At 38.1% G+C, this 24974-nt stretch overlaps 1 protein-coding gene across 1 annotated transcript; it reads right to left on the bottom strand.

Annotated features, from left to right (window-relative positions):
• Window positions 1-1170: 1170 nt before the first annotated feature.
• Window positions 1171-21784, bottom strand: SH2D1A (SH2 domain containing 1A). Its single transcript, XM_006065010.3, has 4 exons — window positions 21517-21784; window positions 7871-7934; window positions 3074-3218; window positions 1171-1739 (listed from the first exon to the last, which is right to left on the bottom strand). The coding sequence occupies exons 1-4, from the start codon at window positions 21651-21653 to the stop codon at window positions 1699-1701; spliced, it is 387 nt and encodes a 128-aa protein (XP_006065072.1). The 5' UTR covers window positions 21654-21784; the 3' UTR covers window positions 1171-1698.
• Window positions 21785-24974: the final 3190 nt, after the last annotated feature.

Genomic DNA, 24974 nt, shown 5'->3' with positions numbered 1-24974 from the left:
AGCAGCATTATTTATAATTGCCAAGCTATGGAAGCAACCTGTCCATCAACAGATTAATGGATAAAGAAGATGTAGTATATATACAATGGAATACTACTCAGGCATATAAGAGAAGGAAATGTTGTTATTTGCAGCAACATGGGTAGACTTAAAGGGTATTATGCTAAGTGCAACAAGTCAGAGAAAGACAAATACCATATGGGATCACATATGTAGAATCTAAAAAATACAACAAATTAGTGAATTTAAAAATTAAAAAAGCAAACAGATATAGAAAACAAACTAGTCATTACCAATGACAAGAGGGAGGGGGAGGGGAAATAAAGGCATAAGGAATTGAGGTACAAACTATTCTGTATAAAATACGCTACAAGGATATATTGTAAAACACAGGGAATATCCAATATTTTATAACTATAAATGAAGTAGAACATTTAGAAAAAAGACAGATCCACCTACACATTGGACCCTCACTTACCATGTACTTATCAACTTCTATTGTTACTTTCTTGGTTTTTATTGTTACTTTCTTTATTATCTTTTATTGACTGTTTTCTTGTCCAACTAGGCAAGGGGCTGCCTGACCATGGAGGCCAGGTGTTCTCACTTCTCCGCGCGGGTACCTATTGTGTTTGCTGAGTGAATGAATTCTCTGAGCCCTAAAGCAACTTGACATATAATCGAATTGCAAGAGTCGTGAAAATATAAATGTGAGAAGAAAATACCAGTAGCCATCACTGTGTAAAATCTTGGCTCTCACTTAGGTTGCAATCACTTGGAATTGTTAAAAATTAATGTCACCTGTAAACTTCTGATCGTCTTGTCTGGCCACCTCATAGAAGACGGCTTGTAACTCAGCTGCTCACTAGCCACGGCCAATGAGCCACAACTGCTAAAGCTCCCTTTCAAAATGAGGTTTTACATGGAGTGGCAACTACTGCAGTAGAGGTAAATGAAAAAAAGTAAAGCCCACTTCATTGGATTTGTAATATAATTTCAATTCTATAGCATCAAATATAATAAACATTTAGAGCGTATTTTAAACTATAAGATTTTTAAACTCCAGACTGGTCTGTGGATTTTACTGTCTAACATCAGAACACTAGGTAAGACTAGGCAAGAAGGTTGCTTTCAGAATTAAAGAGAAATTCTTCACTGTTTATCTAGCACTTGTTTTCAACACACAGGGCATAGCTTCAAAAATCCCCAAAGAGCCTACAACATCATAGCTAGTGGAGAGCAGAATACCTAATGTAGAACCACACATGACAAAGATGAAGGACACGAACCAGCTTCCTGCCATATAATCAAGCAAGACATTTTCAAATCAGTAGCTATCAAATAATATTTCACTAAAAATGGTGCTTTTGAGAAAAGCTGAGGATTATTTTTATTTATATTTGGCAAGAAATGACATTAATCTTTTATAAAGTATCATTATTTTTTAAATCGTTTCCCATTTGTAAATATAATAACTGAAAATAATCTGTGGAATTATTTTTCCCCAATCCTCATTTCAAAGCTCCTCATTATCCGAAAAGTCCATTTCAGCTTTAACATCATGCTAGATGTTTCCATTACAGGGCTATGATGGTTTTAGAAATACATTTGTAGCTCACTGAACTGTATTGTCTATTATATATAAGACTTAGCATATATTTAAATTATTGAAAATAAAGTACAAGGTGTGTTTTTTCTTCATGGTGTTTTCAGGAAAACATCAGGATCGTCTCTTCTTCCTAAAGAAAAACAATAACAAAAATCAAGGAAAGATAAATTTACAAGCTATTAAAATTACAAGTTAACTCAAACTTATAAAATTTCCCACTTCATAAAGTTCACAAAGATAAAATCCCATGATCTAGCTCAAGCAACTAGTATTTAAAACTGTTACAGAGAGTAGAATACTGAGCCAATTTGTAAATTGGAGTTCTATTTACATTTCTATTCAAAAAGCTAACTACTCAATTTAATTCACCACTTGAGTCTAATTGTCAGTTTATGCCTGAGCTTGGGTCCTGTCAAAAACGGAAATAACAACTCATTTCATTTTATCATAAATATTTATTGTTTCAATCAACACGTATCCTCTTACTTCAGACAAATGATTAACCCCTTTCAATAGATGTCAGCTATCACAAATCTGACAGCTGAGGACATTGGCTAGTGTTCGGTCATTAGCTTGACATATCCATTAAAACGGCTTTGCTCAAGAGATTTAACAATTTGCACTAGAGGAATAATAAAGTCGACTAACCTCCTTTCCTTTGCTACAGTAAAATTTTATTAATTCAAGCGTCACAAATCCAGAAATCAGGATCGCGTGGACCAACCTAACATTAGCCTTTCCACCCTTGAAGGGAGAACACTATCTGCTAAGCAAAGGTAAAGAACAAACCCAGATGTTCTTGGGATTGTCCTTATTTCAAATGATTTGTGTCTGAATTCGTGAAGTGAAATGGTACTTATGGAGCCACAAAACAGGCTTGGGAAAACAAGACAGGAAAAGAGTGATGAAAATGTTGTGGGCTCATAGTATTTTTTATATTTCCACAAAGTTTTATTAAAAGTTTATAGTATAGCATGTGGAAATCCAATAGCATAGGAACAGCCTCCCCTCAGTTGGGGTGTCGGCTCCATCTACTTTCTCGTTGCATTTTTCTTTGCTGTTGTTCAGTCGCTCAGTCTCATCCGACTCTTTGTGACCCCATGGACTGCAGCACGCCAGGCTTTCCTGTCCTACACTATCTCTCAGAGTTTGCTCAAACTCATGTCCTTTGAGTCAGTGATGCCATCCAACCACCTCATCCTCTGTTGCCCTCTTCTCTTGCTGCCCTCAATCTTTTCCAGCATCGGGGTCTTTTCCAATGAGTCAACTCTTCACAACAGGTGGACAAAGTACTGGAGCTTCAGCATCAGTACTTCCAATGAATATTCGGGGTTGATTTCCTTTAGGATTGACTGGTTTGATCTCCTTGTTTGTATTTTTCTTACAGAACTGTATGTTTATGACTAGGGTCAACTCATAGCCCTGAGCTTCCAAAGCCTATCAAAGAAGGACAGTAAACCATACCTGTAGCACCTTGTGTACTTCTAGCTGAAGGCTTCTTCTCAACTGGATACTGCAAAGGTATTACAATACCTTGATCTGGCTTCTGAAATGCTGAAATGAGATTTTTTATTTTCCGGAAAAATCTTTTATGTACACCCGGTGCTGTCTGGAAAATAAAAGGTCAAGCAGATTATTCATCTACCTCGTAATTCTACAAAAAGGGCCTACAAAATGTGTAAGGGATGCTGAGAGAGGTAACATTTGTGTAATTTATTCAAATATTTGAAAACAGAAGGAAGCTGGAAAAACAACATTCTAAAAGAGCTCACTTTGGTTGGCTGAACTGCCCTGCAAGAGGAGCTAATGAGCTGTCATTTCAGTTCTCCCGAGGGTGGTATTAGTTTGTACAAGCCCCTGCTCATCACCCTGCCCTTCCTACCTGCTACCCTTCATACATCCCAAACCTCTAAGGGTATACAGGCCATTACCCACAATGAATTCACCAACGAAGAGGATGAAATTAAACAGGGGGAAAAAAAACACAGATCCTACAGGTCATTAATAAAAAGCCTAAAGAACCAAGAAAAATTTTAAAAGCAAACAAAACAAGCACCCATTTTCCCTGTCATCATTCCACAATATAAAATGCTACACAGGAAATTTAAAATTGCATTTTAAATGCAGGGCTGGCTAGTCCTCATACTCTGACTCCACAATCTGTCCTGCCTCATCCTTCACATTCAATTTTTTCCTGCTTGGGAAACTTCCCTATCCTCCCCCAAATTGTTCTCTCCATCACCACTTCACTTGACAAGGTTTTGTCTATGACATGAAAATGAAAGACTCTCTGAGGTCACCTTTATTTATTTATCTGGTTGGTTTTGAAGGGATCATTATTTGCAGGTGACTATTAAAATGTACTCCTTTCCTGACATCAATTATCTTGTAAAGACACTACTAGACACTACTTGAAATCAACAACAATTTCCTGCAAAAGCTTATGAGTCAAGCTTTAGGCATCAGCTCAAAACTGTCATTTTACATAAAATAAAATAATATTGCTATAAGCGATTAAACAATGACCAGTTTTTTTTGTTTTTTTTTTTTAGAAAGCTGTTTTTCAGCTCTTCCATCTGGAAAATTTTTGAGGTGGAAGCTGTTCATTTGTTAGCATTTAATGAGAAAACAGGAAGGCTGGCAGACAGACTTCTGTCAACTAGACTAAATGCTGAAGATAACACACTATCCACTGTAACTCTTGGTCATTTCCTACATCGGGGTAGTTTTTGTTTAAAACACTGAAAAAGTTCTCTTTATTGATAGTTTTAAATAAGTGTCCACTCAGAGGCCCACACAGCTACTCAGTAGACGTACAATACTCTCTCACTCAGCTCCACCCTTATGGTCAAAACACCTTTCCAGAATTCTATTGAACCCTCATCCAAAAGAATATGGCCATTCTTACAGGAGTCCAAACTTCCCTGGACTCTTACAGAAGTCCTAGAGTTCCTTGGCTTCAGGATAGACTCTCCAAATGGCAAAGGCAAGCTGTAGGCACAAAATAACCTTCTTGTATCTTCCTTAGAGTACTTTTTCATTTTCAAAGCCCTTTGCCATCTCTTGCCCCCACTATTTGACAGACTGGCTGTTCTTGGATGATTTGGTTACTCCCATTTGACAGATAAGAAAATGAAAATACAAGGAGATAATTCAGCTTGCCCAAGTCACACAGATAGCCAGAGGCAGAATTGGCCCTGGATCCCAGGACCCAGTGCCTTTCCTCTCAGATTAGGACTAGACCAAACAGGTTCTAGTGAGGTTAGAGTCACAGACCAGAAGAGAAACTATGCACTCCCCCGGTATGGAAAGATTTCAAACCACACATTTTTTCACCTGTTCTTGTGGCTTGTAAAACCATTTCTCAACAGAAGCATCTTTTTTATGGGGATTTATATGTAGTTAACCTTGATTATCCACGCTAACAGAGAGGAATAATAGCACAGGATGTAAAAAGCAATTGAAATTTGGCGTGTAATGTTGCACTGGCAGATAAGTGACCACATTTATAAGTTTTGCTTAGGTCAGTAAGTGAAATTATTTAACGTCTACTGATCTACTGATGATCAAACATCCAGAAAACCCCCAAAGCACTGAAGTCAGCAGAGGGGTGTTAGTACATTTCTTATAATGTACCACAGACAATGTACATATTAATAAACGATGGGTGACTGTCTGTAGAATTCTCTGAATTAACAATTTGGCTAAATTTTAGCCTGAGTCACATGAGATAAATTAATACACTTGGCAACAATACAACCTAAAATTCTATCTAAAATGAGAAATTCACATCATATTTGTCTTTCATAATTGAGTGGATCCGGGGTTCAATTTTACTCCTCTCTTTGAAACAAATCGCAGACATACCTCAATTTCTAGCACAATCCTTGCACAGAAGATGAAGTGCTACTGTCAAGATTTTTCCTGCAGGGTAGCAAACTAAAGCATTGTTCCAAAAAGCAATATAAATATCTGTTATTTACCCAATTTTGAAAATACATTTACCACAAGAATTGTACCACTGACATCTCCCATCCTGTCACTGAACTCAGCTATTGTTCAAATTTGCACATTTGCCATACTGTCATCTCTGTTATCCATGGAAACATGTTTTGGATCACAGCTGGTCTTCAATATGCTCTAGAGAAATTTCTTCTAGTCAGGTGATATAAGATCTGAGAATACACACTAGTTTAATATTCACCTTAAGAAAAACGTAACTAAGAAGGCAAATTTAGTAGATAGGGAAAAATGCAATGCATTTCAAAAATAAATCGAGAGTTTTTTTTTTTAAACTGTTTTCCTTTTGGAGAAAACATGCCAATCTTCTGCTCTCTTGGTGCAGATAATTACAATATTATTAGATAAACGGGTCAGACCAGACAACAGAACGAGAGAGCATTTGTGTTCAATAAGCCTTTTCTTTCCTAACATGATCACACACATGTAACACTCTGCGTGTGATGTTGTACTTGAAATGGAAGAAAATGAATTAAAACAAAAGGTTAGCTAAACCCTACTAATTTAAGATCCTTTTCATACAGAATATTCTTCAGAAGCGGAAGGCTACTTCTCTAGGGAGAAGGGCTATTTCTGGTCAAATTATATACACATATATATGTACGTATCAAATGCTACTATTCCTCATAATAAATGAAATTTCATTTCCTATTCAATCATCTCTGCAGTGATGCAGAGAATTTTTTTAAATAAACAGGTATAAACAGTTTTGATTAGAGATAGTACTGCTTTTCCTCTAATTAGTATCATGGCATTAATTATCCTGATATAAAGCAACAACATGTTTGAAAACTTGCCCTAATTTATCTCAGTAGTTCAAAACATTTGTAGTGTGCAGTTTGTGCTTTCTAGTTTACTGATGCATCTTTAAAGGTTTAGAGCTATTTTAATTTTTTTAAGCCTAGTCTTTAGAGTTTCTTAAATGCATAGAATGTGTTATTAATAGAGGTTGATATTAGCATTTACATTTTCAAACAGCTCATGATGAAGTGCTTTCATTATAAAGACAGACTGTTTTTATATAAGAGTCAGAAATCATTTGAAGTCAGAAGTTTCCATTGCAGAGACCTCTATTTTGACAGCAGGGTAATATACTATCCTGGTAGGTAGAAAGAGATCCACTCTATAGGCATTTCTTGCAATGGCACAGTGACTTTCAAATTTTTCAAAGCCATCAGAATCCATTTTTCTAATGAAATCTTTCTCAGAGCCCCACTTGCTAAGCAAAATAAAGAGCTGCTCAGATTAAAGACAAATTGGGGACCCAAAGCATACCCGCACATCCTCCTCTCCTCCTAAAACCCCCTGGGCAACTCCAAGGCACTAGATGGAAGGACCTTAGGATTTTGAAGAGCATAGCTCGAAAGCTACTATAATATTCCCTCTCTCTCCTTCTTACCTATCCTTGTCCTTTCATATGGCTCAGCAGGGAGTCCTGTCACCAAAGTAGAGCAGCCTTGATTACCCTAATACTTGGAAAATCCTGTATTCTTCAAACTTTTATGATAGATAATGTGTAACACTTAACTGTATATAATCACACTGTTCAGCAACTTGGGTGAATTCCCATTGTTGAGGGCTTTGCTAGTTAGGCCTGTGGCTAAGAGCTTTCCTTACACGCATTATCTCATTTAATCTTCAAAATGAATACTATGAGTAAGCAACTATTTTTAGCCTTATTTTACAGATGAAGAAACTCGTTCAAAGAAAAGTAACCTACCCAAGGTCAGAGACCTCTCAGAAAAGGGGTGAGGGTGGACAAGACGTGCAACCCAGATCCACCTTGACAGCAAACACCAGGCTCTCACATTGCTGTTGAATTCATTTGGTATCACCTCAAGGGTCTTATAAGCTCTTAGAAAACAGGAGTCATGTTGTTTGATTCCCCCACAGAACCACTTGTGTTAGTATTATTTAGTAAATAATTGTAGATTTGATTCTTTTATATATTTTTGATAGACTTTCTAAAATTTCACTTAGGTACTAAAACTTTAACACAATCCTTTAGCTTTGTTATCTTTCCTCCAAAGTCAGACACTCAATACAACAGTGGCTGAACAGAACTGGGACCAAAAAATTTTTTTAAATGATCCATGAACAATTTTGGATTAGAGCATTAGTGATTTGATTTGGAGGAATATTTGGGGAATGTAGGATTTGACAGCTCTTTTATGAAAGCAATTGAAAAGTCAAACAGCTCCCCAATACCCCCAGAAGCAAAAATAAATAAAAGAGCTATACCTCAGCACTCCAAGAACCTGTTTCTGTCTGGGACACTCGGTATGTATAAATGTAACCTTGATACCTGTGAAAGAATAAACTTTCATTACTGAAAAATTCCAAAAGAACAATGGGTGTTCTAAATTTGAGCTTTAACTATTACATATAAATATACATATACTGGGACACACATATATGGCACCAAGTCATTCATAGAAATAAAAGCCTGGGGAATCTAACTTGCTCACACATCATATCTAGCTAGTCACAGTTTTCAGTAAGCCTTCTTTATCTTTACTTTTTTTTTTTTTTTTAATGAGGGCATTCACACTCCTAAGGATTTGTCAAGTTGAGAGACTGCTGGGACAGAAAGAAACTAGAGACCTATTGTAATTGGTAGAAATTACAAATTATTAAGCCAGCCTAGGTGTCACAGTTGGTAAAGAATCCACCTCCCAATGCAGGAGACGCAAGAGATGTGGGTTCGACCCCTGAGTCAGGAAGATCCCTTGATGTAGGAAATGGCAATCCACTCCGATATTCTTGACTGGAAAATTCCATGGACAGAGGAGCCTGGTGGGCTGCAGTCCCTGGGGTCGCAAAGAGTCGGGCATGATGGAACACGCACACAATGACAAATTATTACATAGATTCAACAAAGTCCAGTTATATTACTTTTTAAGTACATATTGAGCCTTAAGGTGAAAACATTTCACTGGGCTAAGGTACTATGATGCCTACTTAAGTTAACAGTAATAATATTAATTATAAATATAATAAATGTGCTATATCCCTATGATGTTACTATTATTATGTAAATTTATAATATAGTACTAATAATAATTTGAAGGAGTCCTGCCAAAGTACTTGAAATCAGCTTGTCCTTTTAGATGGCGTAAATATTTTCCCCAATTATTCAGTATGTATGCATATTATATATCTGTATAGTTGATTTCTACTACATGCCAAGAGTTTTACATGCTGTATTAGTTTGCTCAGACAGATATAGCAAAATACCATAGTCTGTGTGGCTTAAACAAAAGAAATGTATTTTTGCACAGTCCTGGAGGCTAGAAATCCAAGATCAAGGTGCCAGCTACATAGGTTTTATTCTGAGGCCTCTTATCTTGCCTTGTAGGCAGCCACCTTCTTGCTGTGTGCTCACATGACCTTTTCCGTGTGTGTGTGTGTGTGTGTGTGTGTGTAGAAAGACATCTCTCTTCTTAAAAGGCCACCAATCCTATTGGGTTGGGGCCTCACCCTTACAACCTCATTTAACCTTAATTACATCCTAAAGGCCTATTTTCAAACATAGCCACTTTGGGGATTAAGCTTCAACATATGAATTTGAGGGGAGGGGGACATAATTCAGTTCATAGTGCTCCAACACTGGCACCCCCAGATTCACACCTTCTCTCATGTAAAATACATTCATTCCATCCCAACAGCCTCAAAAGTCTTCAATACATTCCAGCATAAACTCTACAGTCTAAATAAAGCCCAAAGTCTCATCTAAATATCATCTAATGAGGTATGACTGCTCCTGAGTCAAAATTCTTCTCCAGCTGTGAACCTGTGAAACCAGACAAGTCACATGCTTCCAAATTACAGCAAGGCAAGTATAGGACAGATATTCTCATTCCAAGAAGGAGATATCAGGAGAAAAGGGGTGACAGGTCCCCCAAATGTGCAAAATTTCATAAGGTAAATTCCATTAGATCTTAATGCTCAAGAATAATCCTTTTTGAATTGACGCTCTACCCTCCAGCCCCACTGGGTGGCACTGTCACCCCCGTGGCTCTGCAGCAGCAGCCCTGCCCACCTGGCTCTGCTGGGCACCGATCCTGCCTTTGAAATTTAGGTGAAAGTGACCTTGCCCTCCTAGGCTTATGCACTCTGGTGCTGTGGTAGGAGTGGCAGCCCTGATGATCTCTGAAACGCTTTCAAGATCATCTTTCCATTTTCTTGAAAGATAAAGCATTTTTGCAGCCAAATTGCTCTGCTGCCCTATCATGTTCCCTTTGGTCCAAACGGACTGTGTCGCTGATGCTTTGGTTCAAACGCTATTCCCAGCTTCTGCTGAGATGACTAGTTAACATCGTGGGTAATCTACTTAAGAAGCAATTGTCCAGCCATTCCCTTGGTGTTCTCTCCAGACCAAGCTTCCTCATTTTTTGCCATATGAGTGGGCTGAGAATTTTCCAAATCTTTCAATTCTGGTTTCTTTTTGCTTAACAACTCCTTTTTTGCTTCATCTTTCTCCTTTTGCATTTTATCATAAGTAGTCACGAGGAACCAAGGTATTCTTTCAACACCTTGCTTAGAGATCTCCACAGCTAAATATCCAATTTTCAGGTTCTACCTTCCACAAAATATTAGAACACAGTTCAGCCAAGATCTTTGCCATTTATAATCAGGATGGCTTTTCCTTTAGCTTCTAAAAACACATTTCTCATTTTCACCTGAGACCTCACCAGAATGACCTTTAACATCCATCATTCTACCAACACTGTGTTCACAGCAATGTAGCTTTTTTCTAGCATGCATCTCCAAACTTCTCTAGTGTCTACCCATGATCCAGCTCCAAAGCCACTTCCACATTTTTAGGTTTTTGTTACAACACCACTAGACTTCTCAGTACCCAAATCTATACTAGTCTGCTTGGGCTGTCATAACAAAATCTATGTTATGCCACAGTCTATGGGTGGCTTAAACAAAAGAAATTTACTTTCTCATAGTTTTGGAGGCTGGAAGTACAAGATCAAGGTGCCAGCAACATAGGTTTCATTCCAAGTCCTTTTTTCTGGCCTGCTGGACAACCACCTTCTTGCTGTGCTCTCACATGACCTTTTCTTTGTGTGCATTCATTGAGAAAGGGTGCTGTCTCTCTTCTCATAAGGCCAAGACACTATTGGATTAGAGCCGCACCCTTACGATCTCATTTAACCTAAATTGCCTCCCAAAGGCCCTATCTCCAAGTACATCCACACTGGGAGTTAGAACTTCAACATAGGAGTTTGACAAGAACACAATCCAGCCCACAGCACATGCATTATCTGTTTTGGGCCCAACAGTAATCCTATGAGCTTTATATTGTGAAATTGATTTTATAGATGAGGAAACTGAAACTTTGAAAAGTTAAGTAACCAAAGCCACACTACAAATCAAGCACCAAAGGTGGGCTTTAAATCAGAGCTCTTTGACTGTAGAGCTCTGGCTTTTGATTCCCACCCTATAATGGATATAGATTATTTATTATATTTTAGCATATATGGTACGTGCGTGCATGCTTAATCACTCAGTCACGTCTGACTCTTTGCAACCCATGAACTGTAGCCCGCCAGGCCCCTCTGTCCATGGGATTCTCCAGGCAAGAATACTGCAGTGGGTAGCCATTCCCTTCTCCAGGGGATCTTCCCAACCCAGGGATCAAACCTGGGTCTTACGCATTGCAGGCGGATTCTTTATCATCTGAGCTATCAGGGAAGCCCCAGTATGTAAGGTACTGCTATTTAATTTGCCTCACAAACCTTTGCTTCCTAGAAAAGTACAGTAAACTTTATGCTGAATCATTTCAAATTATGAATCTGAATATTCACAGTTTTATTTCAGACATTTTCTGATTGCTATTCTTTGGCACAAGTTTGGGTCAAAATATATCTTTGATTAGAATACGTGTTAAACTCTGGTAAAAGTAAATGTGTTTAAATCTAAAAGAACGTAAAGAATCTAAAGTATCTCAAACAGGGTCACCCTTGACTAATTGACCTCACTTACCATTAATCCCTTAAAGAACTAAAAGTCTTTAAATATGTGGATTAAATTACTGTATTTTTAATCAATATCCAAGAGTACTATTACCTAAAGGATAAAAAAAATTAGGTCTAAAACACTTTAGTCAGGTTCATTCGATTTGTGAAATCCAAAAAAGGGTCAATTTAATTTGCTGCTGCGATTACAGGAAATGTTTCATTTTTGTTATAAAGATATGCCAGAATATTTACATCATATATAAAATAGCTTGATATATGCATATACTATTTAGCACATATAATATGCTAAATAAATATAAAACATTACATTGTAAAGCCTTTTGCTTTTTTAAGCAATTGAAATGTACCTCAAAATCCACTGATTTCAGTAAGTACTCTACAGGGAACAAGTCAAGCACTTCGATTTCCATTTTTCACTATGAGAACTCCAAACATAAAGCTTTAAGTGGTTTTCTTAAAGTTACACAGCAGGGAATTCCCTGGCAGTCCAGTGACTAGGACTTAGTGCTTTCACTGCAGGGGCCTGGATTCAATCCCTGGTTGGGGAACTAAGATCCCACATGCCACCAGAAAAAGAAAAAAAAAAAAAGGAAAATGGAGGTAGGAGCAGGGAAGTAGCATAGGCCTTTATTTAGTTTTATTTTCCCTATGGAAAGCGATTAATGGCAATAATTCAGTATCATTAAAGGTGTTCTGGAAGTTAATTATTTAAAATCTCAGCAACGATGCAAGCAAAATCATAGGCAACTGGTTTTCTACGTTCTCAAACAATGGGTTTCTAAAAGATACAATGAATCTATCTCTCTACTATCATTCAGCTTCATTTAGTCAAAATAAATGAGTCTGTTTTGAAAATTGTTTCCTAACGAATCTGATCTTATCGCACTTTCAGTTAAGAAGCAGGAACCTGAGTACCACTTCAAAAGTCCTTACCTCTTCAGTCTTGAACAACCTGATGTTAGTGGCACATAAAACTCCTTGTGATCAACCCATCCAACTTTAACAGTCTCCTACGCCCCAGCTCCTTCGATTTCTGAATGAGCAAAATTGTCTCCCCACTCAAACAAGCCAGCATTTCATCTCTTCCACTTCCAAGTTGCTGGAGTAATTGTCCAAAGATCTCCTGTAGCCAACTCTCGTGGATATACTCTCATCACTGATGGAAGAGATTTAAAACAGTGCAATTCAAATTCTATTCCCAGGGTATTAGCAGAGCATCCCCTGGGACCTTGCTAGACATGTAGACTCTCGTGCCCACTCCGGAATTGCTGAGTCAGAATCTGAACTTTTAACAAGGTTTCCAGATGATTTGTAGGCACATTGAAGTTACAGAAGGATTGATTAAAAATGCATGGAAAATGCTCACACCTCATTGGCTTCTTTCACTCAACCTGGGCGCATCTGTGCCGCCACCCGTATAGTCAGTCTATGTTTTCAGAATGAAATTTTATTTAAATATAAGCTGAAGCTTTTTCAAGGGCTTCAGTCTTCATAGAACAGTGTTTCTAAACTTCTTACTCTTTCTTCCCCAACAAAATTTCAGTTTTGTTTTCTGTAGCTTGTATTACGAAATAGTAATCTTATAATATAAAATTAAACTAAAATATGGATTATCTCTTTTCCAAACTACACATGCTCTTTCCCCATCCACTGAAAAATCACTGTTTTAGGGAATAAATTGGCAAGTTATAACAAGGGCTATAAAACTGCATATTTTTGGCCTAATGACCTTCCTTATCTTCATCCGCTCTAAGGAATGAAATGGAAAAAGCAATTTGACCAAGATTTTTATACGAGTTCTATTTTAATAGTGAAAAAATGGAATTAACCTAAGGAATATAACTCCAAATAAAGAAATGGCAGCAGAAAGAATGGTTCAAAACTAAACCAAAGTTCAAAGATATTAAAGAGCTATACTTTTTAAAAAAAATTTAAGCACATGGACCATGTCAATATAAAATGATAGCATGTGAAAAAAGTGGACACAAGGAGAGAGAGATGCCACTCTAATTACTGTTCAAAACTATCCTTGTATGTATATAAACGTAAATTTAAATTAACATAAATACATCTTTGTATATTAATTTTCCTTTTTTTCTTTTTTGGCCATGCCATGGCATTCAGGCTCTTAGTTCCCTAACCAGGGATCAAACCTATACTCCGTGCAATGGGAGTCTTAACTAGTGGACCACCAAGGAGGTCTGTTAATTTTCCTTATAATGTTATACAACTGACTAATAACATTTTTTTAAATAAACAGAAGTGAAATTGCAATTTGAAGCTTTAAAAATCTAACCTAAACAAACTACAAATTAGAAAAATATTGTTCATTTTAAAAAACTGAAATTCCAATACTTTGGCCACCTGATGCAAAGAACTAACTCATTGGAAAAGAACCTGATGCTGGGAAAGATTGAAAGCAGGAGGAGAGGGGGACGACAGAGAATGAGATGGTTGGATGGCATCACCGACTCAATGGACATGAGTTTGAGCAGGCTCCAGGAGTTGGTGATGGACAGGGAAGCCTGGTGTGCTACAGTTCATGGGGTCGCAAACAGTCGGACATGACTGAGTGACTGAACTGAACTGACTGACATCTCTTTAGGATTATTTTTCCTCTGACTCCCTATTAATATAGACAAACCAAGAATGTAGTAGTGTAATCTTTGGTGGGGGGCAAGCTGTGATACATGTGGGATCTTAGCTCCCCAACCAGGGATCAAACCTGTGCCCCCTTCATTGGGAGCATAGAGTCTTAACCACTGGACAGCCAGGGAAGCCCCGAATATACTGTAATTTTAACTTCCTTCCTCCATCAAACTGTTAGTCACACTTGTTGATAAGCCTGGAATTTTAAATTTATCATGAGAAAAAAAATCTAGAAAATTAATAATTGGTATAAAGCAATTTTGTTGCTGTTGCCATTGACTAATTTTCTTGAAAAATTAATTTCTTAAAAAAACAAATATTTTGCATTTCAATGACTACAAAGCATGTGTTGATTCTAATATTAAAATGTGCCTTTATCTTTTCAAAAGCTGTCCCCAATTCTTTAAAAATGTTCTGGTTAGCAACAGACAAGAAGAAAGCAACCCGACTTATTTCTTATTCTCTCAAAAGGTCAGCATTGGGGACAGATCTTGCTTTAAAATTGATGAAACCACATCAATTCCTTCTTTATACCACTTCAAGGGCTACACAAAAGAAAAAGTTTAGCTACACCTGACTTCATGACACCACAAATAAAGCAAGCTAGTGCCCAGGCTGCCTATGTCTATACAAACAAATGTTATGGGCAAAATTCAAGGCATAATTATAATGTGACAGATTTTTTAACAACTATTTCAGAGCTTTTATACCCAGAGGAATGGTATCCTATACAAAGCCATCATTACTGAGAGTGTTCTCTGATTCAAGAGGTTTTCCAGTTTCGTATGCCCCAATCTTCTTTCTTTCAGAGTGAATTTGAATTTTCAGAACCATCAAAAGTCATTCAGCTTCAAGTGTGATGGTAAAACTCTGTAAAACCAACTTCAATGAGTCATGACAATGAATATAATCTCTTCTTCCCTTGAAGTGCCACAGAACATTTTATTTATGTACTCATACAATGGTCTAACTTTGTCTCACAATTATTTATAGATTTTTTATTTATATTAAAGAACACCTACTACATATTAACTTTGTAAATGTTAACTCATGCAAGAATTCTCATAACAACTCCATGAGGTGACTAGTTTTATTATCACCGTTCCCCTTTCCACAGATAGGAAACCTGAGCCATGGATAATTTAAGTAACTTGCTCAAGGTAAAATAGCCAGGTAAGGGCCACAGTTGGGACGCACACCCAGAGGGTTTGACTGTAAGACATGGGCTGTTAACCATTTTTCCATGCTGTCTCCCTCTTACATCAGAGGGACTGAACAAACTGATCTTTAGGTGAATCCTAACGCCAGGACTTGCCTGGCGGTCCAGTGGTTAAGACTTCTCCTTCCAGTGCAGGGGGTGAGGGTTCAATCCCTGGTAGAGGAGCTAAGATCCCACAAGCCTCATGGCCAAAAATACAAAACATAAAACAGAAGCTGTAACAAATTCAATAAAGACTTTTAAAGTGGTCCACATAAAAAAGAATCTTTAAAAAAGCATAGTTCTCAAAAAGGGAAGGAGTCTGCTTGGCCTTATGACTGGAAAGAAAGAGCAAAGGAAGAGGCTAAAGCATAGAGACCAGATGGGGAGAGCCCCAAAGAGTCAACCTAGGCTTCCCTTTTGCTTTAAGCTAATGACATCTTTAGACTAATCTTACACCTTAATTTTACATTGTCAACCAGAGTCAGCACTTGATTTATTGGCTTGTGAATTGTCTTTTTGGTGGTCTGTGTATTGCAAATTTAATCCTATGCCGTTAATGGACTGTGCTCAGATAATCCAAAATAATTCTAGTGGCCTAAATTATCATGAAGATAAATGTGGCACCAACACACATAGCCAATTGTATTCAAAAACTAACTCATTAAGTTTTATAATTTCTCATTCTTCTGTTCCCCTTAAATACAACTGATAAGCTGGAGTTTTCTTTTGTCACTGTTACTTCCCCCATTTCTCCAGTTCAGTTGTTTGACAGGCACTTTATTCCCAGTCATCCTTTAAATCTTAAAGGACAAAAAGATAATTATCCTTTTATCTAAAGACACATATGTCAAATGACTTCATTATGTGTCCCTTTATATATATTTATTATATATAAAAAATATAATAGCATTTCTTCTTCCCAATTTTTCATCAGATAAAAGTAGCAAATTCAGATATGTACAGAAAGATGTACAGAAATAAACTATTTATTCGAACTAATTATTTTAAATATTTTAAATTGGTTTTTTCTTTTATTACCATCAAACTATCCCAGTGGGCATTTAGGACTTTCCCAATGGTTGTCTATATTGAGGGTGAAAAAGAAATGCAAGGGCTCAAATGTATGTTAGTGAAAAGAAACTTGATATACCTTGAAAACCAAAAAGAATAAAATTAAATTGAATTTAAACTATTTGCATGGATATGAACATTTAGTATACTGGATAAATACAAAAAAAATACATAAAATCAGCAGATTTTCTGTTGCAGAAGAAAATATGGTGGGAAAATTTTCCATTTATGATAGAAATAAAAAAATAGACACATACATGCATGCTCACAGTAACTAGAAATAAACCTAAAAAAATATGCAAGACCAATAGGAAGAAAGCTATAAAACTCTATTGATGAATATAAATGAAAAAATTAATAAATGGAGAGACAGATCAGGTTTTTGGATGGAAAAACTAAATTCTTTAAAGATGACAATCCCTCCTTAACTTATGAATGAGTTTAACATAACCTCAGTGGGATTTTTTTTTAATTTAACAAAATTATTCTAGATTTCATCTTGAAGAACCAACAAATAAGAATAGCAAATAATTTTTAATATATTCAAATATTATCATACTACAGAGCTAGTATTACAAGAATAAACCAATTGATCCAAATAGATAACTGCAAAATAGTAACTGTTATATGTAAGAATTTAACATGATAAACTAGGTTAATAAATCAATCAGGAATGGAAGTTCTATTTATAAATCATTCGCTATTTTGAAACAAAATCAATTAGATCCTTTCTCCACATCAAAATAAAACTCCAAATGGAATTAAAGAGTTAAACATAAACTAACCAAATCATAAATTTAAAGCAAAAATTGAAGTGAAGTTATAGGATATCTCTGCAAGTCAAAGAACTTTCTACGTTGGGAAGCAAAGGGAGAAATCAAACACAAGGAAAATGAACGATGGACTTTATTAAAAATGTTAATTTTTGTGTGTCAAAGAAAAGTGATGGCAAACACCAAACTGAGAAAACATACATCAGATCAAGGATTAGAATATAAAAACTCATACTGTATTCAGAAAAATAGTAAGATCCAAATGGTTAAATGGGCAAAATACACACCAAAGAGTCAATTCATGAGCAAGGAAATACAACAGTTTACCAACCATATAGATACTTGATCACTAGTTAAAGAAATATGAAATAAAGAATGAGACATCAAATTTCAAGAATTTTTTTAACAAGAATACTCATTTCTAGGGAGCATGCAGTGAGACAGACACTTTCATGCAGTACTGGTAAGCATATATATAAACTGGGATAACCACTTGGGAAAAAATATTTGGTGATCATGTGTACATCAAGAATCTTAAACTATTCATGTTTTCTGATCTAAAAATAACGCATCTTGAAATTTGTTATAAGGAAGTAAGTGTAAATACGAGGAAATCTTTAGGGATTGAAATATGAATCATGACAAACTTCATAACAGCAAAAAAGAATGGAATGATTCATATATCTAAAAATAGATGACTGGTTAAGGAAAACATAGTTGGGTTGGTTGGACTACCATGAAACTATTAAAAATAATGTTTTAAAATCACTTGTAAGAACATTATATACAAACGTGCCTTTTTCAAGTTAAGTGGAAAATACAGCAGAATACAGTATTAGAAGAGCACATGCGTTTATAAAGCAATTTGTTTTATTAAAATATAGAAGAAAAAGCACTTAATTTTCAACAATAATTGTCTTTAACTTATAAAACTATAGATGATTTTCTCTCATTTCTATTATCTACATCTTAAAAAATTTCTATAATGTGAATAGGTGTTTAGGAATTATTTTTAATAGACTTATTATACCAAAATCTGGATTTATGTATTGAAAATAATTGGAAGAAAAACTTCTTGCTTTAAATGAAGATGAGCAATCCTATCAATGGAAGATCTCTTTAATACCTTTTGACATTCAGTTTTCCAAAATGAACAGAGGAAAAGGCCATGATCAGGGGTTCAGAACTGGGGAAAGGAGCAAATCTAGTGAGAAAGTATAGTATAAAGTACAGCTCAGCTTCCCTGGTGGCTCCGACAGTAAAGAATCCGCCTGTGGTGCAGAAGACCCAGGTTCGATCCCTGGGTCAGGAAGATCCTCTGGAGAAGGGAATGGTTACCCACTCCAATATTCTTGCCTGGAAAATTCCATGGACAGAGGAGCCTGGCGGGCTACAGAGGGTGGCCACAAAGAGTCGGACACAACTGAGCAACTAAGCCACCTTACCACATGCAATGTGTTATTTCTGCAATAAAAGTACAGAAACTAAAGCTCAACCAAATCTTCTTGGACAATGAAAATAAACAAAAGACAGAATGAGAAACTATTTTGCGTGAACACTGCAATAAATGCATGTTTGGTAGCTATACTTTGTTGTTCATTTATATATGACACCATTGACATTGTTATTTCTACTGTATATCATAATTATACGTGTTTTGGTTTAAAATGAGTATATGGTTTATTTCAAAATAAATTTGATTTTGTTACTACAGTGTAGTACTAAAAAAGAGGAAATGAAATGTTTACGTTTATCAGGAGGGATCCTTGGCTCAAAAAAAAAGCTGAGAAACTGTCATAAAAGGCAATGTATCATTGTGTCTTCCCTCTGCAGCAGTCTGGCCATTACCCTCTAGGACTTGGAGGCCCAGTATGCCCACTGAAAGGTATGTTAGGGGGACTCCCAATTTGCCAACTATTTTCTGCTACTTCATAAAAAGGTTTGCATGGAGAACCTAGAGTCATAAAAACTGCATTTAGGCAAGATTCACTTTGGGCAAAAAACTTAATCTGAGAATTTCCCATCTGCCTAAGTTAATTCCTTACATGGTCCTGGCCTATACGAGTAATAGGCTAAGATTATCCTTCTCTCTTGCATCTTTTACCAACTATAATCTTCTGCAGAAGATAGAGCACACATTACTATTCTTGTTTTACAAATATGAAAACCAAGACCTACAGAAGTTGAGTGACGTCCCAGAGGCCACAGCCTGGCCTCCTGATATCAGCCCAAAAGCCTACTGCCATAAAGAATTTGTCTTGACAGTCCATTCATTAATTCAAAAACATTTATTGAGTGCCTATTGCATGCCTCATGATACCTGTTGCACGCCAGGCTGTGTTCCTGGTGCGGGAGATGGTGTCTCTGCCCTAGAGAGATTACATTCTAGCAGGAGAGCCCAGCAAGACAAAAGTAGACAAGCAAACATCAGACAGCTGAAAGCTCCCAGAAGAAAAATAAAGTGACGGATTATAACTGGGACAGGGAGAAGGTACTTATTTTAGAGGCTAGTCAAGGAAGTCCTCTCTAAAAGAAGAGGGAGAAGGAGCAGTTAAGTGTGAAGATCCTAAGCAAGGAGCAGCTTGGCAAGCTCGAGAAACAACAAAGAGGCCAGTGCATCTGAAGTCTTAGGAACATCGTGCCACACACTTGTCCCCGGCTCTTCCTTCCCTTCCCAGGCTTTTTGTACCTTAATTTTTACCTCTAGGTTGAGGGTCCCATTACCTCCTTTGGTGAGCTTTCCTAAAGAAGCTCCTCTCACCAGTCCACTCACTCCTCCACCTTCTATTGATAAGAAAAGAACCTAGGAATACGAGTTGGCTTTCACTGACCTACCCCAGTTTTCACTTTGGAAAAACAATAATATAAGGAAAACCTAAAATCTGAGCCCAAGGGATTCACTAGCTTGCACATATTTCCCTTGAAGCTTTTATAACAAACGTATTTAGCATGGCCTGAGAGTTGCCACAAATATGCCTTGCCCATTTAAAAAAAATACAATAAACAATGAAAATCCTCTAACACCAGGCTCAATACAATCTCTCATCAATGACCCAGAAGGAACTTCAAAATCTTGCCATGTATCATCAGACACCAAAATTACAACCAAGCATGTTCCCTCATTTTGTTTCTGTCTAGAAGCTACTGTACAGGGCTGCTGCTTTCATGAGTGTTTTTACCCTGTTAACAAAGAGTGATTGAGCTAGGGACTTCCTTAGAAACGCCCCGTGAGTACTTAAAGATATTGACTGAAATATATATATTATATATATATATTATAATAAAAAGTACTGAGAGTGAAAAAATAATAATAACCACAACAGCTTACTTTTACTGAACACTTAGTATGTATCAGGTCCAGTGCTAAATTTTCTATGTGCATTACAGCATTTAATGCTCAGTCCTATGAGGCAGGTAGTAATATTACATTTTTTGGACAAGAAAACTGAGGGACTGCGAGGTTAACTTGCCAAAGCCAGCATCAGACTAGCACAAGATTAGGTCTCAGCTCTGCCTGACCCTGGAGCCCTGGAGCAAAGATGAAGGTGCATCTGATTCAAAATGGGGCTTTAGACCAAGAGATGCTTAGGTAAAGGGCAAAGCTGAATCATACCAGGGTGTTTTCCCTCCATGTCCTTTACGACTATTGTCTCTCCTAGCGCTTATCACGGAAAGGCCCTATTTCTGAAACCCAACCCCACCCCCCTCCAACTCCTGTAAAGAGAGCTAATTAAGCAAATCCAGAGAGGTGGTTTTATTCAGAAACGTCCCTCTCTCCGGCATCCTGACCTAACTGGTATTGCTGTCTTAAAGGATTCCGTTTCTTAGTCTTTTTCCTCTCTTGAATTTGAAATCTTCCTTTGGGAAGATACCTCCAAAGCCATTGCCAGAGAGCTGGAGAGAGAGGCCTCTCCTCTGAGGAGCTGGCAGCGCTAAATTTGGCCATTCCCTCAGCCCAGGCCTCCACCTTGCTAGCCTCTACCACAGGTCCAACCTGAAGCCAGGAGCCTGAGTCCTTTTGGCAGCAAAGGTATATTCTAGGCTCCTTTTCCTCCACTGCAAAGAGCGTTCCTACAGCCGCCCACAAAGGCGCTGGAGAGGACCCTCTGAAGAGCAGGAAGCCCAGGCGAGACATCCCCAGTGAGGGACGTGAGCCGAGCGGCGGGCAGTGGGGGCTCCAGGTCCCCGTCATGTACTCACAGCACACACAGACAGTACACGCCCGGGACACTCTCGCTGTCCCTCAGCAGATAGCTGCCGTCCAGGCCCGTGGCGAGCAGGAGCTTCTCCCCCGTCTCCCGGCTGATCTTGCCGTGATACACAGCCACCGCGTCCATGGCCAGGGGACAGTAGCAGGGAAAGGCCGTTGTTGCTGCCGCTGCCGCAACCAGACACGACTCAGCCACCTGCCTCCCTGTTCAGCCAGATGTTCAAAAAAGAGAAAGGAGCGCCCCAACAACAGGATGTTGTCTACCTGCCTCACAGCCTCCTTCTCGCACTTCAGTGAAAACCAGGTCAGCAGTTTAGCAGCTTGGCTACTGCCCTAGGGTTCGATTCCCCCCTCCCCTCTCTGCTCCGCCCCCGCCACGCAGGGTTGGGGTGGATGGACGACAGAGAGGGGAGGACTATTGGAAGAAGGTCCTTGCAGGATATGGCCTGTGCTCCCAAATGCACGCAGACACGAATGCCTGGTAATGTTTCTGTCCTTGCAGTTTTCCCAGGAAGGCCACCCTGACTTAGCTTAAATAGTCCCCAAAGGGGTTAATGAGACAGGCGAGCTGTGTTGATCTTCATGTGGGGCAGAAACATACTGACAGAGAAGGAAAGGCCCAAAAGCTCTGAGGCCAAAACACAGAAGTCATCAGTATTGTCAGTGGGTGATCCCCACTGAGCACAGGCGGGAGGCTCCTAGGGAATCAGGCAGGAAGTGAACAGCGCACTTGGGATCCGCTGCCTCACCTACCCAAGCCCTCCCCCTTCTCTTTGATTCCTCCTAATCATCTCCAGCAGTCTTGATCCTGAACAAATCAAACATTTCCAGCCTTCTTGTCCAAGATCCCAAAGTGCTGGTTGAGGTACAAAAATCAGTCTGTGTCCAAAGATGTTCCAGATGTATCTATTTGATGGGCTTTCGATGAGAATAAATCATTTCATTGGTGCTTTGCCTTTATGCGGACTTGTCTGTGCCTTTTGACATGCAGGGCCTACCTTTTAGCATTTGGGACATCAAACTTGTTTTAAGTCCATTGTGAGTGTTGATAACTGTGTTGTATCTTTTATCGTCTGTAGTTAATACAGAATATGGTTTTTGTTCAATTGATGCTAAACTATCAAATTTTTTAGAACCCTTCAACCTTTATTTCCTTCTCTCTTGTATTTCAAGATGTGCTGTTAAGGAATATTTCACCCAAACTTCCTCATTTTTCACTAGAACGAGAGCTTGTTTAATGTTTGAAGCTGAACGCTCTTATACATTTTTTATTTTGAGTGTGTAAAATACTTTTCTCTTTCTTTTTAGATTGTTTTTGATGTAGACATTTTTAGTCTTTATGGAATTTTTTATAATATTGCTTCTGTTTTATGCTTTGGTTTTTTGGCTGCAAAGCATCTGGGATCTTAGCTCCCCATGCATGTAAGCTAAGTCGCTTCAGTTGTGTTCAATTCTTTGCAACCCTGTGGACTGTAGCCCACCAGGCTCTTCTGTCCATGGGATTCTCCAGGCAAGAACAGTGGAGAAGGTTGCCATGCTCTCCTCCAGGGGGTCTTCATCAAACCCACACCCCCTACATCGGAAGGTGAAATCTTAAACCACTGGACCACCAGGGAAGTCCCTGTAAAATACTTTTTAAAATTGAAATTTAAGTAGCTGAAATTATGTTGTCTGTTGTGTCTCTTCAACAATGTCACACCTAGTTTCTTGAGAGCCTGGCCCATCTGGGACCCCAATAGGGAGAACAGTTTTTAAATCCTCACTAGTCCTACCAATGGATCAGATGTTGCAGAGCTGCCTTACGCCAAAAGCCAGATATTTGCCATCCACTAGAGTTGAAAACAACCCTCTACCATTTAAATGGCAGCTCATAGTAACTCTCCTTGATTGATGCATGTTCAGCCTTAGAATCTAACAACTTTGGAAGATAAACTGTAAACATAAGCCTTCTACATTCACTTGCCACACCAAGAATAAAAAAAATAAAACAGCAGACTGGGGGATGGCTTTGAGGAACCGAACCAAGATTGTCTCATTATCTTCCTACTTCACTTGCTATGGCCGACTCCATCTGTCACCCTTTTTCATGCTTTGGGTCAGGGAAGAAATTGATCTGATAAGTAAACGCATACACCAGTGTTAAGGATTTGAGAAGTTAGTCCACCCTGAACTCTTTATATTTTGAGTGGACAAATCCATCACAATGGTGGAATTTCAAAGATGAAAGCAGAAGATAGGGAAGGGATCCCCTCACTCACTCCCCATGAACAGCAGCCCACCTACGAGATGAACTGTGAGAACATGCAGTGTCACATAGGCAAAAACAAAACCTAAGCTTTTTTGTCTCTGAACAACCCTGAACAAATCATTCGCAAATTTAGGAACGTTGCAACCTCGAGCTGACAGCAAAAGTGTAGCATGCATTCTTCTTTTCGTTCTCTGTTTTGTCCTATGTTGCTAAAATAGCACACCTGTCAAAGCAGCCAGGTACGATGGGGTTCAGCACAACTAAAACTGTATTAAAAAGGAACAGATAAATTATAAGGTAATAGTACAACTCACACATCCAGTCCCTCATTGTCATCTCACAAGCAAGCTGACAGCCGAGCCAGCCCACTACTGCAGTGCTGATGAAAAATACTGACATCTTCACTCTAGTGCTACACGGGTACTAAACCTGATTTGAGCAAATTCAAAATTTCACACTGAGCTTGAAGTGTAAAGAAAGAGGAATTGTAATGGCTCTCTTCTCTCTCACCAGACCCACAAGAGAGGAAAGGGTGAAAAACACAAGGGGAAAGCAAGAGAACTTGCAGGGCACCAATAGAGAAAAACGAAAGAAGACTGGGCCCTCTAATACAAATATAATCCCATTAGAAGCAGAATTATCTGATTGTTCATTGTCTGCCTCCTGCACTAGAACATAGGGTCCATGATGGCAGGATTCTGTGTGCCTTGGTCACCACTGTATCTTCAGTGTCTGAAACATATTAGATGCTAAATGTATTTGTTTTAGAGAGTGAAATTAGTGCTCTCAAGAAAATAAGAGGAAAAAATACACACACACACAAATTTGATCCTACATGCCTCTGGTCCACCTTTTTTTTTTTTTTTTTTTTTTTTTTGGGCCCACTTTTAAAATAGGAAGATGAATTGGAAAGACTAATCCAGCAATTATGAGAGTCTGATTGCACTCCATATTTTGCTACTAAATCACTTCCTCTCTCTGAGCCTCATTTTCTCCACCTGTTAAACGGTTGTTGAACCAGATGACCCCTAAGGCTACTTCCAACTTTAACATGCTGGGCTTTAAACAAAAGCCAAGCATCCTTTAGAGAGAGCCAGAGGAGAGATGGACTGAACTCATTTAAGTGCAAGAAGCAAGAGTTGTTTCCTCAGGTCTCACCCAACAGAGAAAACATTTTCATTCTTGTTGTTTTTAAATAAA

The sequence above is a fragment of the Bubalus bubalis genome, chromosome X (assembly GCF_019923935.1).
Source record: "Bubalus bubalis isolate 160015118507 breed Murrah chromosome X, NDDB_SH_1, whole genome shotgun sequence".
Taxonomy (NCBI): domain Eukaryota; kingdom Metazoa; phylum Chordata; class Mammalia; order Artiodactyla; family Bovidae; genus Bubalus; species Bubalus bubalis.
This window is presented reverse-complemented; position numbering and strand designations above follow the sequence as displayed.